Source organism: Echinops telfairi, unplaced genomic scaffold (genome assembly GCF_000313985.2).
Source record: "Echinops telfairi isolate 266 unplaced genomic scaffold, ASM31398v2 ScPeMD7_29;HRSCAF=101, whole genome shotgun sequence".
NCBI lineage: Eukaryota > Metazoa > Chordata > Mammalia > Afrosoricida > Tenrecidae > Echinops > Echinops telfairi.
Window position 1 is genome coordinate 5,409,620 of NW_022103926.1, and position 17,698 is coordinate 5,427,317.

Here is a 17,698-nt window from a genome sequence, read left to right on the forward strand (position 1 = left end):
GGAGCTGGGAGGGAGGGGAAAAATGAGGAGCTGATGCTAGGGGCTTAGGTGGAGAGCCAATGTTTTGAGAATGATGAGGGCAATGAATATATGGATGTGCTTTACTCAATTGATGTATGTATGGGTTGTGACAAGAGTTGTATGAGCCCCTAATTGAATGATTTTTTTAAAAAGAGCCAAGTCTCAGCATCTTACATAGGCTTGCTGTGAGTCAGAATGCATTCAAGAGCGGCGGGTTTGGTTTGCTGGGTTAGTTCAACAAGGACCTCTGCTAATGCAGTGATTCAGTGCTTGGCTGCCAACCCAAAGGTCAGCAGTTCAAACCCACCAGCTGCCCCAGGGGAGCACAACGTAGCCATCGGCTCAGATTTTTTGGCTTTGGAGGCTCTGTGGAACTCTAAAGTTCTAGGCTACCCTTGGCTCGTTATGACAGAGAATACTTTTTTTCATGAGTTTTTAAATTGTGAATTAGGGAGGGGGCTTACATTTTAGATGATCAGTTATGCATTCTGCAGTTCAAACCACTCATCAACTCCTCCAGAATTCTAAACGCCCCGCATCCCCAATCTCCCTCCTCCCTGGAGGGAGGACCTCCATCCCCCCTTTCACCCAAGCCAACACCTGTCAACCTGCTAATCGGTTGCTTCATCTGCCCTCCTTGGCCCTCCCCTACCTCCAAAGTCTGTCCCCTTTGGAATGCCCATTGCCGTCTTGGTTTTTATCCTCCTGGGAGTGGTCTCCTGCAATATTTGCCCTTTTGTGTGAGGGATGAACTTCATGTGAGTTGGAATTGAATGGAAGATGATGGGCTTTTGACTTTCGTACGAGAAAAGGTTTGGCGTTTCTTCAATGCTATCAAAGCTACACCTGCAGCCGGTGAAGGTGATGATGCTGAAGACTCTGTTGCACAAGTGTTTCCAAGTGTAGGCACATTTGCATATCATAAAAGGGCAAGGTGAGGAGGGAGGGTAGAGATGGAGGTAGTGCCTGTGTGAACTGAAAGCCCGGGAACCTCTTGAATGTCCAGAGCAGAGCAATATTCTTCCAACCTGATTACCCCTCGCCCCGGTCCTTCCTCCTCTGCTTCAGACAGCTCTCATGGTACCTTCTAGGGGCTCCCCCCCCCCTCCCCCCGTTCCCATCACCTTCCACCTCCACCCTTCAAGGGACAAGCTAGAGCCCTTCCTCTGGCCTGACTATGTTTGGTGTTATGTGAGCCGGTAACAACCTAGGCAGGTGCCGCCCTAAGGGCCTCTGGTAGATGACATCATCTTGTCTTCTGTGCGGTAAGGCTTCCGGCAATGTGGGTGCGTACTATTCTACTAGCTCCCTCTTAGCCGTGAGTGAAGAGGACCCCAGAGCTTCTGGAAGGTGGGGAGCCTGCAGGTGGGGGAAGGTGGAGGCCTCTGGCCGGAGTTCAGCTCAGCTTACTTTCAGACTCCAGGTGCAGCTGTTTCTCCCCTAGCCTCCTCTGGGCCAATTTAAGGAGGTTTGTTGGGGCGGCTGAGCAATGATTTCTCGTCACCATGCCCCTCCCCAAGGTGCTTCTGCTGGCGATTCTAGTCCTGATGTTTGGTAAGTTCTGAGGGATGGGCTCAGCTGGGGAGCCCCTCCAGCCCTCCTGGTCTTGAGCTAACCCTCCCCTGCCAGCCGTGGATCTGGGCCTTCCCCTGCAGGGTAAGTCAGGGGCTGAGCTGCAAGAGCGGGACTTGGGAGGAGCCAGCTCTCTTACTGGCCAAGAGCCTTCTACAGGGTACCACCCCACACTCTGTCCAGCCTCACAGGGTCCCATGCCCCTGGGCCTTCCTTGCTTTTGCCTCACCGAGGGTTGAGGACACGGAGGGCCCTGGGGCATCCGTTTCTCTGCTCACCTCTGCACACTGCCTCTGGGGAGCCTTCTAGGAGCCCAGGGCAGTCAGGTCAGCCCGGTGGAGTCCGGGGACCACCCAGTCCTTTCCACTGGCCTCTGGGGCAGGGTCTGCCATGCAAACACCAGCCTGTGCCTTAGATTCCATTGCTGCTATCCAGTGGCTCCCCATTCCTCGGGACCCTGTGCGACAGAGTGGAACTGCCCCAAAGCAGTTCTCAAGTCACCTGGAGCCTGCCCCACCAGTGTGGGAGAGGGCTCGGAACACCAACATCCCAGATCACGCAACCACGGTACCACCGGGCTTCCTTCAGTTCCACTCCCCTCTCTGTTTGCCGATGAGCCCACAGGGTAAAATGAATAAAGTGGGTAAAACAGACAAGCATGGACAGGAGAGTGAAGCAGTGGAGACCAGCGATGGGAAGAAACAGGAGGGAGGTCTTTGTGGAGCTATAGCCAGGGTTTGCTGATGGGGATGGGAGATACGGCAGATAGATACTGGGGATGCCCCTGACATGATGGATGGAACTGACATCATTGTACACGTGATTAATGCTGAATTGGTAAATCTTGTGTTAACCCCGTGTTTTACCATCATTTTTTTAAAAAATTAAAGGCCATGCTGGGTGAGTGCATTTATGTATACCTGCTCACAAGGCCAGGTGCTCACCCCAACAAAAAGTTCTAACTCTGGGCAGAGGGGAGGGGTGGGTTACCCTGGTCTTCACTGCACACCAGTTGGCACTATCTGCATCTTGCCATTAAAGAGCACTAAGCTCTTAAAATGCCCTGCTTGGGTGCTTCATTCTGAGCTCTGGGGCTCACAGCTACCTGCACCGGTAGGGGGTGGGGGGAGTGTCGTGGGACTCGCCGGTTTCACTTTCCACACCTGCAAAGTGGGGGTGGTGGCGAGGTCCCCAGAGGGTGTGTGGGATGCCCAGGGCCATCACAGGCGCCTGGGAAGGTGATTCTGATGATGCTGATTGGCACATTCCCGCCAGTCTGGATATTGAGCCAGTTTCACCTCGCCGCCGCCTCCTGCTCGTTTCCATTGGTAGTCAGGCAGCCTCGGCAGCCCCAGCTGCTGCCCTGGCCGGTGAGCCACAGCTCGGCTGCAGTGAGCCCAACACACATGCCACCCAGCCTGCTCAAGGACTCCTTCACGGGGCCTTCACAGCCCGTCATGCGGGTGGTGCTCCGGGTGCCGAAAGGTGAGTCCTCTGGGAGTGGGCGATGGACCCCCTTAGGGCTGTCCCGTGGAGGAGGGGTTGAGAGTGGGTGAGGCTGCTTCATCTTGTCACTGCTCTTGGCCTGCCCTCGTATTTGATGCATGAGCAACCTAGGGCAAGAGGACCAATGCTCAGTCACCTCTCGGAGCCTCTATATGGCCCCATCTATAAAATGGGCATGAAGCTCCTTGTGGACCGTTGAGGATCCGCTGTACAACAGCGGTGACCTGCGAGGCCCACAGTGGGAGTCTGCCGCGGGGGGCGGGGGTGGGGGGTACGCGTATTTGCTAGAAATAGCCCCCTCCTCCTCTTTGTTTAGATGCTCAGTCGACCTCCTATGTGGAAGGCTCCTTTATGACCTTGGAGGCCAGCATCCAGCCGGCGCTCAACTGGACCCGGAAGCTCTATGTGGATGAGTGTGTGGGCACCCAGAGCCAGCAACTGAACCATTCCCAGAGGCTGTACACCCTCATCTTCAACTACGGGTATGAGGGGCTGCCTGGGGCGGGGGGAGGCTGGCACAGACTCTTCCTTCCCTGGGTCTTGGCTTGACTGGGTCGTTGGGGAGCTTGCGTGCTCAGGTCTATCTGGAGTGCGTGCGTGCGTGCGAACCCACAGCCATGGAGTCCATGCAAACTTTTAACCCTATGGGGCAGATGTCCTGCAGAGTCCCATTGTCTTTCCGGAACCAATGGCCAGGGATGGAGCCTATTGAGAGGCTCCATCCCTGGCCATCAATGGGACTCTGCTCTGCAGGATGTCCAAGCCTGTCAATCTCTTCCAGAAGCAGACTGCCATGTCACGCTCCTGTGCCACGCTGGCAGGTTTGACTGTTGGCCTTTTGGTGCGCAGTTGAGCGCTTAACCGCGGTGCCACCAGGGTTTCTGCGGTATCCGAAGAGAGATGTTAAGGACACCTGGCTAGAAAGCTGGCCCTTGGCAAGGAATTGAGTTTGGCCTGCGACTCCTTCCCTTGCCTGGGACTGGACCTGCCCACTGGGGTGGGTGTGTGAGTGGGTGGGAGCGTGCTTGACTGCACAGACTGGGGGGCTGCCCTTCTCGGCAAAGGTGCAGGCCATTGAGTGGCCGGCATCACCTCGGAATCTTATTCCTTGTGACTGATGTTGAAACGAGTGGCCTTTGCTTGGGCTAAACATGTCTACGGGTCTGCCTCCTCTCTCTACCATGGCAGTGGATGCCCTTCACTATAGCAGTGAGACCCACACAGTGTAAGCCTCTCCTGTTTCCCCAGCACCCCTACTGGTGCCTCAGCTGACCCACTTGGCTCCCCCCAACCTCCCCACCCCCCAGGTGCCTCTCAATAGGCTCCATCCCTGGCCATTGGTTCCGGAAAGACAATGGGACTGTGCAGTTCAGCGTGGGAGCCTTCATGCTCCAAGATGATGTGGATGAGAGTGAGGTGAGCCGCTCCGGGACGGGGCCCAGGCCCGGTTGGAGTCTGGGCTTCTTCGATCCCCTCTATATCCCCTCTAAGGGCTGTTGGGGTTCGAGTGGAGTGACCAGATTGAACAAAGAAAAATGCGGGCTGCCTCCTGAGGCGTGAACTTGGGCTCAGCAAGGAGTGTTTTATTTTGGGGGATTAGGTTTGTGCCAGGTAGGATTAGGTTGGGCATTTTAGAAACTGTTTTGTCCTCCACTCCTAATATCATTTCTATGATTAAGAAATCATGTTGCTATGGTCACTTATGAACATTAACAGCTACCTGGAGCCCAGCTGTCTGGCCCAGTGGTAACATGATCAGTTAGTTACTGCTGGAGTTACCCAAACAGTCAAGTCTGTCCCTCTTTAAAACCAAGGTACCTTCTGCCGTGGGCACCCACGTTTCAGAGAGTAAAATCATGGGCCAGGAACACTGGAGATCTCTGTCCCTCCCGGGCCCGGCGGAAGGGGGTGGCAGCAGGGGTTCAGTGGGAGGAGTCTTGCCTTCGTCTGGGAGACCCATGTTTAACACACCTCACACATGTCACTGCTTAGCTGTTTGCTAGTGGAGGCTTTTGCACTGCTGAGACGTTGAGAAGATTTCAGCAACGCTTCCAGGCTACGGACTGAGGAAGCAAGACCTGGTGAACTTCTTTTGGAAACCAGCCCTCTGGATCACAGTGGGCTGATTTGTCCCCAGTCCTGCAGAGGGTACAGCACTGGCAGCATTTTGTCCCATGAGTTGATTTTGAGGGCTGTGAACACCCACCCCTTGTGCCCTTCGCTGTGAATTTGATTCTCTTGCTTGTTGTTTAAGAGTCCTCCCTAGGGCTTTCTTAGCTTTAATCTTTGCAGGAGCCCTGGTGGTGTCGTGGTTAGGTGTTGGGCTGCCATCTGCATGGTCCGCAGTTCAAAACCACGAGCAGCTCCACCCCTGGAAAAAGACGGGGCTTTCTTTCTGCCACAAACAGTCTTGGAAGCGCACAGGTGGCCCCTGTGACTGACTCGGTGGCCATAAGGATGGTCTTTGCAGAAGCAGGTCCCCAGACCTCCCTTCCTGTGCTGCTGTTCAGTGCTCAAGCACCAACCATTGTTCCACCGGGTGCCACTAACAGCAATTGGAGCCTCTTAGGGCCTGGGCTGGGTCACAAGGATAAATGGATGGAATGTTGTTCAAGGCAGGGTGGAGTGCCCTGGGACCCCAGGGGCAGGGGTGGTGGTGGTGGGCAGGGGGGAGGAGCCCCTTCCCCTGGACAGTGGAATTCAAGTTCTTGCCTGCTCTTTCCTTCAGATCTTTGTCACCTGCTGGGTAAGCATCTGGAGCTGGAGGAGGCGCTATGGCCATAGCAGGAAGTCCTGTTTCTACAACGCCACCTCACACAGGTGACCTGCCCCAGCCCCACCTCTTCAAGCTTCCCCTTTCTGAGCCTCAGGGCCACCTGAGTGTGGACGGAGGGGAGAGGCTCTGTTGGGATCCTGCACCTGATTATGGGCAGTCTTTGCCCTGGAAATGGAGGTGGCCTTACTGGGGACAAGACACCCCCCTCCCCCCTAGAGAAGGAAGGTGCAGAGAGGCCAAGTGATTGCCTGCGGTCACGTAGCTCCTTGCCCGGTCTAGACGGGGACCCAGGGGCAGCCTCTCTTCTGGGCTGAGGTGTCCCTTTGCCCTCTACTGACTGGACATGTCTTTCTGTCTTGACCCCTGGCAGCTGGCAATTTGCAAACAATGAGGGGGACAGTTCACTCTGTGATTGCTGTGACTTTGGTTGTCCCCCCCCAAAGAAAGGGCAGCACAAAGGTACCATTTGGGGTTGGGGGTTGAGGCCAGGGAGGCTGTTGGGGATGTGACTGTCCTACTCTGGGCTCTGCCGGGAAGTGGGAATGGACGATCTCGTTCCTTGGGTCTCTCTCCCCCACCCTCTGGGACCCTTTCTTGCCCCCCCTAGAGAAGAGAAGAATGAGCCAGTGCTAATGGTCTCCCTTCCACAGAGTTCCCGCAAGAAGGGGAGTCCCAGATGGTGGTAATGGGACCACTGAAGGTCAGGAAACCACCGGCGGTGTCATGGTTTAGAGGTAGGCCCCTGCTGTCCAGGCTCATGGGCAGTTCTTGATGTGACCACTGCCTGCCTGTTGCCCCCAAGCAGCCCGACCTCCCACCTGCTCCTGGCGTATCTTAGTTCCCTGGTGTCTGACTGGACTCTTGGACCGCTCTGGCTGGGTGTTTCACCGGTGCTACTGCCCACTTCCTCCCAGCCTCCTGCAGGACACTGAAGGAGCTGCTGCTGGTGGCCCTGGCCTTCACGTGTGTGGCCCTGCTCTTCCTACTGATCCTGAGGACCCTACTGTGGGCCCAGCTGCCCTGTCTTCCTGTCCGCAGGCAGAGCAGGCTGAGGAGGTCGAGCCTCACAAGTCTAGAGTCTCCGGAGATGGACTTGATAGTGAGGGACAGATGCTCATCTGGGGAGGAGAATGAGGCATCTCCTTCTACCGTAGAGGAAAGCCTGTAGCTGATGGCATTGCAGCCAGGAGATACCTAAGCTCCGTGCCTTTTATCTGTTCAATAAAACGTTCGGTTTCCCTGGTGCTTGGCCTGGCCTTAACTCGTCTCTGCACTCGCTGTGATTGGTACTGTTATGCAAGGACATGCCGGCCTTACTTGCATGGCATGACGGCAGATTCTCAGAGAAGCCCAGTGCTGTGGGATTCTGGGACAGGCGAGATGCAGAGCTGGGGCCTAACTCCTTGTACCTCATTCTTTAGCCGGCCACCACCGCGGGGAACCTCCTCCTGGATGGGCCAGGCTGAGCAGCCCTGTCCCTCTGGTGCACCCTAGTGGCGAGTGGAGTCATCCTCTCCTAAGACATACCTGTTCCAAACTGGGGGTGCTTGGTCACCATCTTCCAAGAGGGTCTTCCTTTGTTCCCTACCCCGCTTATAAGGTGACCAGATGAAATGCAGGCTGCCCAGTTAAATTTGAGTTTCTGATCGTTTCGGTGCAAGTCCCAGATATTGCCTGAGTGTTGATTCCCACCCCCTGAATTTGACAGGGTCCCCTTCCCCGCCCCACCCCCCGCCCCCTCCTTCCTGAGCCCAGAAAATAAGGCTTGGCCTGCCCTGGCAGGTTCCCACAGGAAGGGATGAGGAGGTGGCCTTGTCTCCTACCCCCGGACACAGATGGAAAGTGCTTACAGGGTAGCCCCATCATGTGCTTTGCTTGGAGCTGGGCCCCAGAGTCCCCCTGTGCCTCACACCAGGGGGTTGGGGTGGGGCTGGCCAGCAGGAGTACTAGCCAGGGTGGGGTGGGGATGGATGGTTGGTTCCAATTGACTTCATGGATGTCATATGATGCTCTTCTGGGAACTGGGGTTCCAGCCAGGGTCTCTGCACACCTGTCTTGGAGTGGGAAGCTTGCTTAAGCATGGTGGGTTTCTGCCACCTCTGCCCACAGACAGGCTGGAGAGGTGTCGCTCCTGGAAGATCTCGGACAAGCCAGGTGCTTCTGTCCCTATCTGTGAAGGAGGATCTTAGGTATGGAAACCGATGGCTCTGGACGCAGGAGAAAGAAACACCCTGGGCTTTAGATTTTACACTGAGAGCCGTGTGATGCTGGGCCAGTGCTTCACCTCTTGTGAGTTTCTGCAGCCTTATGCATGGTCTTAGGGCCAGAGTAAGGGAACGGTGCCTGCCTACCATGATGGAACATTTCAATGAAAGAAACCCTTAGAAGAATCCTGATCTTAAGTGGGGGGAGAAAGATAGGACAGATTTCAAATTCTCATGGAACCCCGGTTCCACAGAGGCTGGATGAACCCCTGTAAGGACGGCTCTGGCCAAACTCTTCTGAAGTGGCCTTAACATTAAACAATAGTTTATCTTAACTCTCTAACATGAATCTCGACCTTGAACCTTGTACTGTTTGAAGCTCATCTCCATGATTAGATAGGAGCTCGAGGGGCCATTAGTTTATGCTAATGAGGGAGGGGCAACGCAGAGAGGGAGTGAGAATGGCTGGCGACTTGCAGACTGCACGCAGTGTCCCTGAGAGGCACCCGGAGAAGCATGGCTGAGCGTCTTGGCTGTGTGTGGATTAACAAGGGAGACAGCAACGGGAGCGAGCGGTTTCGGGCTGAGGGTAACCCGAACCCACCAGCACTGGGCCGGTGGTGTCTGGCTTAGAGAGCACTCACAAGGACAGCTGTGGATTTATTGTTATTGCCAAGTGGGCGTTAGAGCTCCTTTGCTTCCCAGAAAGCCGCTTGATTACGTGAAACACAAACTGTGAGCTCTAGGGGGAGCGGGGGAGAATGGCAGGTGAGGAAAGCTGTGTGATACCAGACGTAGCACCTCCTGTCAAAGGGTCATGGCCCTGTGGCTGCCCCCCATCCCCCACAAAAAATATTCATTCACTGACAGAAACGAGGTAGGGCTGGGTCACCTGGTTCTTTCAGGAGACAGTCCGTCTCCACCTTGCCTTGGTGGCCCCTGTCCAAGGTGCTGAAACTGGCCTTGACCTGGGCTCCACCCCATCCTGCACACCCATGCGTCACCGCGTCCCACTGCCCAGCTCTCCTTTCAAAGCCACACACATGCACTGGGTGTGGTAGTGGACAGTGAAGAGCGCGTGGTTTGAACCCACCCGGAGCAAGGCCTGACCACTGCTCTGTTAAAACTCGCAGTCTTGGAAAACCTAGGGGGCAATTGTTGCTTAGGGTTGCTATGTATTGGAATCTATGCAACAGCACACCCACCACCAACAACAAATGGACAGGGGGTGGGGTGGGGTGCAAATGAATTTAGACCACTCTCCAAGTCAAGGGAGCTCACAGCCTACAAGGAAGGTAATTGGGTCACTTACAAACGTCTTACAAGAGCTCAGGACAAAGGTGAGGGGCTTCATTTTCCTATTTCTTGAGGGGTTCAGTGACATCTCATCTCTTACTTCACCCTTTTCACTCTTCTAAAGCATTGCTATCCTCCACGGCTGTGCCTCTCATATCTTTCCTAATCTGACCACAGCATGTGGATCTTCCACAAGGCAGCCCTTCCCACAGAGTCTGGAGGACTAATGATCAGGTGGTGGGGGTTGGGAAGGATGGCTAGATAGACAGATGGTAGAAAGCAGGGGGATCTTGGAAGTGCGCCATCTAGACAGGGGTCAGCTCCTTGTCGTACTTCTGCATGCCCTCGTCCGGGAGAAGCACCTCCACCGTAAAGCTGACCTTCTTGGTGTGAACAAAGCTGTAGGTGTTGTCAAAGCGCAGGACATCTGGAGGGCAGATGGGCAGATGGGCCATTGGGCCAGGAACCCTGCTCCTGCATGTCTGCCCCTGCTACAGGGGAGGCAGGCTTGTGTTCCCACTGGCTTGGTTTACCAAATCGGTTCAAGTTAGCACCACCACCCCCTCCCTCCTTTGGGGACTGCTTGACACCTGGGCAGGGCCTGTAAACAGACACTGACCTCCCCCTGGCATCATGCCCAGGCTGGCCGTTGTTGCACCAAGTGATAGTGGGAGCAGCAGCGGTTGAGTACCATTGTCTCCATACCTGGATGCTCACATGATGCGGCTGGAGCGGGGAGCCCGCCTCCCACCCCCCAGAGGCCTCTTGGTTCCCTTGGGCAAAGTGGGGTGTTAGGCCAGGCTACCACACACCCTCTGCCTCACAACCACCCCAAGAGACAGATTATAAACCCTACTCCCTGATGAGCAACTAACTCAGGGCTCCAGGCTGGTAAGACATTGGTGCAAAGGGTTAATGGGTTTGGCAGCTGACTGAAAGGGACGGGGTGGGTCCACCCAGAGGTACCTCAGAGGAAAAGCCTGGCATGCAGCTCCCCAAAAGCCAGCCGTTGGAAACTCTGGGGTTGGTTATGCTGTTACCTCGAGTGGAGGCAGACCCTGGCTGCACCCCCGGCTGCCCAGCGGGGTCACTCTGCAGTTCTGGATGCACTGTTGTGCTTCTCAGAACCCCAGTTTCCTCATGGGGAAACTGTTGGTAGAGGGGTGACTCACAGGGGCCCCAGGGTGGCAGAGGGCGCTGCTGCTCCTCCTCCTCCGGGCTTTCAAAGCTGGGACCTTTTGGAAGCAGATTTCTAGTCCTAGTCACCGGTGCCACCCCCCGAGGCTCCACAGAGAAGGTGATGCCTGCCCCATGGTCCCCTGTCTGTGCCTTGTGGTCATCAAACCCTTCGGGGCCCGGGTATCCGAGTCCTCCTGCCTCTTGGCACATAGGAGGAGGTCCCGACATGCAATGAATGACTGGCCATGTGAACGGATGGCGCTGCCCTAGGTGTGCGTCCTGGGCAGGTGCAGGAGGGGGCGCGGTGGGGCATTGCCCGGATGTCTTTCCTCTCAGCAGACTAGCCGTTTGCACCAAAGGCCAGGGCCCAGCAGGACAGACTTACAGACTCCGGCTTCCGAGCAGGTGAGGCTTCCGTCCTCGGGCACCATGTGGGCGTTGTAGCGCTGGCTGGTCAGCACCTCGGTCATCTCACCGGCCCGCTGCCGCTCCCCCATCTTGGTCTTCAGGAAGACCCCGAAGCCGATGTCGGCCCCGTCTGAAGAGAACTGCCACCTGTGTGGTCGGGTTTAGTTTCTGCTCAGCCTGGCGGGTCCCCCAGGCTGGGGACTCAGGCGGCATTGGGCTGGCGGCCTGCCCCTACCTCAGGACACATCCAGGGAACAGGATCTCGTACTCCACCTGGTGCGAGGAGCCGCGGCTGATCTGCACCGAGTGCTCATACTGGGTCTTCACTTGGTCCCGCACGTACATGGACTTGGGGATCTCCCCGCCATAGTTGATCTGTGAACACAGGTGGACGTGTCCCTTTCTGGTCATCGCTCATCGTCCATCTCCTGCCTGAGCCACCGTCACCCTCTGCAAGAAGTAGCCTGCCCATCCTGCCCCTCTCTCTCTCTCTGGGAAGCCAGCCCTACCCTCTAAGGTCTCCTCTGGGCCCTGATAGATCCCCAGCCTGCTCTTTCGGCTCATCCTTATGGGTCAATAGCCCCTTGTGTCTTCTTTGCCTCTACACAGCAGCTGAGAGCCATAGGAGGCAGAATCAGAGCAATCTTGCTCAATATCGGACTCACAGGGTTCCCTCCACAGATGCTTGCAGCTCTGTTTCCCTCCCCTGTCTTGGGGTTCCTTATACCTTGGTTAAACATTTGGGGTTTCCATCTGGGTCAGTCAGGGTTCCCCCAAACTGGGCGGGCAATTCCTCGGGACTGATGAGCTTCAGCAAACCTTCCTTCCAGTTGTCTGGGAGCAAGAAGAATGAAGGGTGGTTATCAGACATAGAAGGGACGCATCAGGCCCCTATATGTACCAGGAGAAGCCATGAGAGGCAAGGAGGCCAGGATCCATTTACCCAAATCCTGGGCCTTGGACAGGAAGTGTCTTCCAGCCTACAGCAACGTGTTGCTATAGAAACACATTTCTCCCGGACTGAAGGTTTGCACAAACCCACACCCGCTGCTGTAGAGTTCTGATTCATGGCCTCCCTACATAGGGTTTCCAGGCTTTCTAAATCTTTATGGAGCAGACAGCCTCGCCTCTCTCCCGCAGAGCAGTGGGTGGGTTTGAACCGACAACCTTGAGCATAGCAGTCCATGCTTAGTTGAGGCTCTCTGATCCTGTAAAGATTTATAGCCACGGAAACCCGAAGGGGCAGTCCCGCTCTATCCCAGGTGGCAGTGAGTCATAATCAACCTGATGGCACAGAGTTTGTTGTTTGGAGGAAGGTCCGCACGTCTTTGTTTTAAGGAAACATTTTTTTTCCTAAATGGTGGCAAATTATATATGGACATAATTGTACACGTGTGCACATATGTAACAAAATCGTTTCCATTTCAACGTTTTTTTACCTGTTAGGTCCGTGATACGAATTATGCTCACCATGCTGTCCACCATGCCCCTACCTGCTTCGAATCTCTTTAAGATCACTCGGTGCCCCTTTCAGGACGTGCACCTTCTTGAAGGTCACCCCGTCATGAGTACTACAGAGAAGGGTTTGTCTAATTGTCTCAAGGAGACCGAAGGCCAAGTGGGGTCAAAGATCCTGTTGGGGGTCGCATAGTGAATGAGTGACCCACCTCAGTCAGACCTCTTGGTGGAAGATGGGAACTCTGGGTCTTTGGGTGGCTGCTCCTTCACCATAATGGACCCCGCTGTGCTTCATACCCCATGCAAAGCTCAGGGTTTGGGATCCTGGAGTTTTTCCCCTGTCCTGAGGCCCACGTCCAATCTAGGCTACCCACTCTATCCCCGAGCCACGGGAGATTTCTCGCCTCCAGGATAGGTGAAGACCACAGTTCCTGGCACCTCGTGGTCAAATGCACGGATCTCCTTGGGACACCCAAATGGGGTAGAGGGCCTGGACTTGGGTCCTGGAGTGTGACAGCCTAACCCACACTGCTTCCAGATTCAGCAGGGACCTAGGAGCATCTAACCAGGCTGCTTTGCGGGACATTAAGCTCCCTGTCCCAGTGGAACTAGACGACGACGCAGAGGCCCAGGAATCAGGAAAAGAAGGAAAGCAGACCCTTAACACCCCGCCCACCCTCAGATCCCCTGATCCCAGGATCCGACTGTCCTGCTTAGACGTTACTCTCCCAGCAGAAGTTCATTGCTTTGGGCTGAAGAACGGTTTCCCTTCTCTTTCGTTCTCTTGCTCTATCACTTTTCAACATAATGTTCCTGAACTTGTAAAATTAACACATGCTCATTGTCCAAAATTGAGAACATACAGAAAAGCGCAAAGAATAAAATCTAAAACCGCATGCTTCCTCACCATTCACAATGCGTCTTGTGTTTCCGTCTCGAGAGATCTATTTGTTTGCGCACATAGACGCCCCCCGTGGCACCCATATCACTTTACAGCCAGCTGCTTTCATTCAATGCCATTTCCCATCACATGAAATATCCACCCCCAGCACTATTTCCCATCTCTGCCCACAGATCCGTCAAATGGATGCACCAGGATATCGGTATCCAGGCCCCGATTCCTCCTCTTCATAACTCACCCTTCTTCCCCATCCTCCTCCTCCTAGATCGTCATTCCTCAGGTAATAAGCACGGAAAGGAAACTGAGGCCCTAGCCCAGAGGCTGCTCAGCAATCAAATGGAAACGGATGAGGATGTGGGTGGAGAGACCTCAGTCATCTCAGGGGTATGGTAGGGAATAGAACGTGGGTAGCTGAATAAAGCTGACTATTGGAAAGGAGGGCCCTCTGAATCGAAGTGAGAGGTGGAGTTAGGGTTGATGTGATGGGCCAACCTCCCTCCACAGCCAATGCCCAGAGCCCAGCAGATGGTGCTGGCAAGACTTACTTCCCAGGACAATGATTTTCCTGCGGGTGTCTTCACTCAAGAAGGGCTTCATGAGGTTGTAGCCCACGGGGAACAGCTTGGTGGCTGGAGAGACACAAGCAAGGATAATGAGGAGAGAAGCATTCCACTGAGCCCATGAGCCACTCTCCACATGCCATAGCCAGCGATATGGGGTAGTCATGAGTAATGATGACCAGTCCTAATGCCCTGCACTCACCCACCCAACCAACTAACCAGTCAATTGGCCAGATCAGTTAACAATCAGCCAACTAACCATTCAATGAAAGATCCAACCTATCAGCTTATCAGCACATAACCCAATCAATCAAACTGCAAATCAGCTACGTAATCGCCCAACTAACAATGAGTTAATCTACCAACTAGCTAGCTATCCATCTGCCAAGCCAACAAACTCATTCTCTTTTTTTTTCTTTTAAAAATCATTTTATTCGGGGCTCCTACAGCTCATCACATTCCATCATCCATTGTGTCAAGCACATTTGTACATATGTTGCTATCATCATTTTCAAAACATTTTCTTTCTACTTGAGCCCTTGGTATCAGCTCCTCATTTACCCCCCCTCCCTCATGAACCATTGATAATTTATTTTAAAAAATTCATGTCTTACAGTGACCCCTGTCTCCCTTCACCCACTTCTCTGTTGTCCATCTCCCTGGGAGGGGGCTATATGTAGATCATTGTGATCCAGTTCCCCCTTTCTGGCCCCACCTTCCCCTTCCCCTCCTGGTATTGGTCCTGAGAGGTTTATCTTTCCTGGATTCCCTGAGTTTTGAGCTCTTATCTGTACCAGTGCACCTGCTCTGGTCTAACCAGATTTGTATTTGTAAGGTAGAAGTGGGGTCATGATGTGGGAGTGGGAGGGAGCATTAATGAACTAGAGGAAAGTTGTATGTTCCATCAGTGTTATACTGCACCCTGACTGGCTCATCTCTTCCTTGTGACCCTTCTGTAAGGGGATGTCCAATTGTCTACAGATGGGCTTTGGATCTCCATTCTGTGCTTCCCCTCATTCACATTGCTATAAATTTTTGTTCTGGGTCATTGATGCCTGAAACCTGATCCCATTAACACCTCATGATCACACAGGCTGGTGTGCTTTTTCCATTTGGGCTTTGTTACTTCTCAGCTAGATGGCTACTTGTTTATCTTCAATCCTTTACGACCCCAGACACTATATCTTTTTTTTTAATGCTATATATTTTGATAGCTGGGCACCATCAGCTTTCTTTACCACATTTGCTTATGGACCCATTTTGTCTTCAGTGATCCTGTTGGGAAGGTGAGCATCACAGAATGCTGGGTTAACTAGAACAAAGTGTTCTTGCATTGAGGTAGTAGTTGAGTAGAGGCCCACTGTCATCTGCTACCTTAACACTTAACCTACACATATATGTACATAGATCTATTTCCCTATTGTTATATATTTACATATGCACATGCCTGTTTTTAGGCCTCTATAAATGTCCTTTGCCTCCTAGTTCTTTTCTCTATTTCCTTTTACTTTCCTCTTGTCCCACTATCATGTTCAGCCTTCATTTGGGTTTCAGTAATTCCTCTCAGTTACATTGCCCTTGGTCAAGCCCCACCAGGCATCCTATGCCCTCCTCGCCATCGATTTTAGATCCCTCGTTGTTTGTTCCCTTGTCCCTGGGTTTGTTGACACCTCCCTTCCTCTCCCCCACCGCCTCCTCTCCCATGTCCCCCTGGAACCATCGGTTCCATTGGTTTCTCATCCGGATTGTTATCCCGTCTAGCTTATCTAGGTAGACCTGCAGAGACAATAGTAAGCACAAAAATAAGACAGAGCAAAAGAAAACAACAAACCAATGACAAAAGATAAGAAAAGAAAAGAAATGTCTATAAATAGTTCCAGGTCTGTTTGTTGGCCTTTAGGAGTGTTTTTTGGTGGAGTCTGATAGGGCGCCAAGCTCTGGCCCCCAAAGTCTATTTTTGGTAATCCTTGGAGACTTCATTGCTTTGCTCCCCTTGCTGCTTTGTTGCAGGGCCTTAGCATTTCCGCCCTGGTGTGGTGGGCTCAGATTGGGCACAATTCCTGCACTGTGTCTCCAGTGTTGTCCCCTGTAGTCTGTGGGTCAATGAGGGATGCCGTGTCTTGTGGTGGGGTCGGCCCTATGGTCCTCTGGGCATTGGCTGCTCTGCCAACTCACTTTCTGTTCAATCATTCAATCCTCTAACCAACCAATCATCAAACTCACTTAAATAGCTAAATCCCACTAAATATCTAAACAGCTACCTAACCAATGATCCAAGCATGGCAACCGTCAACTAAACTATCAGCTAATCAACCAACAAACTTCCTTCTCTAGCCAGTCAACCATTCAAACAATCAGATGGCCAATCATCCAAGAGTCAGTCCCCAAACAAATCATCTACTCAACTAAATAATCTGCCAGCCAGTCAACCAACCAATCATATAGCCACCCAGTCAATCCACGAGCCAACCAACCAACCAGTTCCCTAGTCGACTAGGCAACCAACAAAGCCTCCTGTTGATCAACTAGCAAATCAAACAGTTAATCATCTGCCTGCCCAAATAACAACCGCACGTACTCAAATATACAGTGACCACCCACCATGGCCCCAGGTCCATGGGGAATTCAGTAGAGGTGGAAAATCAGAGCCCCTGCCCTCAAAGAGAAGACAATCCAGCTAGGCCAACTCTAGGAATAAGAGAACTGGAGGTCCCCACAAGGCAGTCAGCAGGTAAGGCGAACTTGAACTGCACTCTGACAGTGCCAGAGAAGTCTGAGGAAGGAAAGCGCAACATGGGCAAGAGAAGTAAGGAGGGGTTATTCCTGGAAGAGCTGCAAGGGGGCGCTGGCTTCCTTGGAGCAAGACCAACCATGGCGGTCACCACTTATCGAGCGTGTACTCTGTGCGTGTCTCTAAGTGAGTTGCATGCGGCCAACCTCCAACCTGCCTCCCAACAACTCTGAGGAGAAGGCACGATTGTCATCCCATTGCAGATGAGGAAATAGCACAGAAGAATGACGTCACTTGTCACACACCTTTCACGATGAGCATGAACTTCAGAGTCTCTGGATAATTCTCTTCAAGAAGTCCAAAGAACTGTGGAACCAAGAGAGACCCATCAGAGCCCATGCCTCACTTTCTCCTGTTCCCAGTTCCTCTGCAGAGGAGGGGGTGTGGGGGGTGGGGGGTGGGAGTGGGGGAGTATTCTTCTTGTCACCACCCCAGCTGGCCTCTGAAGGTCACCATCTCTCTTTAGGCCAGTGGTTCTCAACCTGTGGGTCTCAAGCCCTTTGGAAGTCGAATGACCTTATCACAGGAGTCTCCCGATTCATAGCAGTAGCAAAATGACAGTGATGAAGTAGCAACAAACATAATCTTATGGTTGGGGGGGTCACCACAATATGAGAAACTGTATAAAAGGGTCGCGGCCTTAGGAAGGTTCAGAACCACGGCTTTAGACTATTACAATCGTAACGTGATAATTATTACATAATATTCCATTGTTCAAGTAAATGCTGTAGTCGTGATAATGGAGCAGTAATAGTAATGACTACTGCTTATGAAATGTTCCCTGCTTGCCAAGTACTGTGCATCCACTTTCCATATCGCCTCTCTGAAGTATTCCTCTGAGAAGCAAACGAATGCTTTCCCCTTTTTGTAGAGGAGGAAACCGAAGCAGGGAGGGTGGGCAACTTGCTCAAGTCACAGAGTCCGCGGGGCTGGCAGGGCTGGGCTAGGGCTGGCCACGGCAGCCCTGTGGGCTCAGTAGTGCCGTCCAGGAGTCTGTTCTGTGGGGTCTTCTTTTTTTTTTTTTTT

At 53.2% G+C, this 17,698-nt stretch overlaps 2 protein-coding genes across 2 annotated transcripts in view; one reads left to right on the plus strand and one right to left on the minus strand.

Annotated features, from left to right (window-relative positions):
- Positions 1–3,015: 3,015 nt before the first annotated feature.
- Positions 3,016–7,083, plus strand: LOC123521618. Its single transcript, XM_045289535.1, has 7 exons — positions 3,016–3,078; positions 3,416–3,581; positions 4,407–4,515; positions 5,828–5,919; positions 6,246–6,334; positions 6,526–6,609; positions 6,790–7,083. The coding sequence occupies exons 1-7, from the start codon at positions 3,051–3,053 to the stop codon at positions 7,041–7,043; spliced, it is 822 nt and encodes a 273-aa protein (XP_045145470.1). The 5' UTR covers positions 3,016–3,050; the 3' UTR covers positions 7,044–7,083.
- A 1,671-nt stretch (positions 7,084–8,754) lies between these two features.
- Positions 8,755–17,698, minus strand: part of LOC101649998 (SEC14-like protein 3) — a 13,424-nt gene continuing 4,480 nt past the window's right edge. The window contains 6 exon segments of the mRNA XM_045289624.1: positions 8,755–9,802; positions 10,940–11,109; positions 11,198–11,337; positions 11,690–11,796; positions 13,867–13,950; positions 16,918–17,039. Of these exon segments, the coding sequence (XP_045145559.1) occupies positions 9,681–9,802; positions 10,940–11,109; positions 11,198–11,337; positions 11,690–11,796; positions 13,867–13,950; positions 16,918–17,039 (745 nt within the window). The 3' untranslated portion in view covers positions 8,755–9,680.

Bases quoted from the DNA above. Each gene is read 5' to 3' on its own strand.
- LOC123521618 (XM_045289535.1), top strand. From the start codon at position 3,051: ATGCGGGTGGTGCTCCGGGTGCCGAAAG. The intron at 3,079-3,415 runs GTGAGTCCTCTG...CTCTTTGTTTAG, and splicing joins GGTGCTCCGGGTGCCGAAAG to ATGCTCAGTCGACCTCCTAT. The intron at 6,610-6,789 runs GTAGGCCCCTGC...ACTTCCTCCCAG, and splicing joins GGCGGTGTCATGGTTTAGAG to CCTCCTGCAGGACACTGAAG.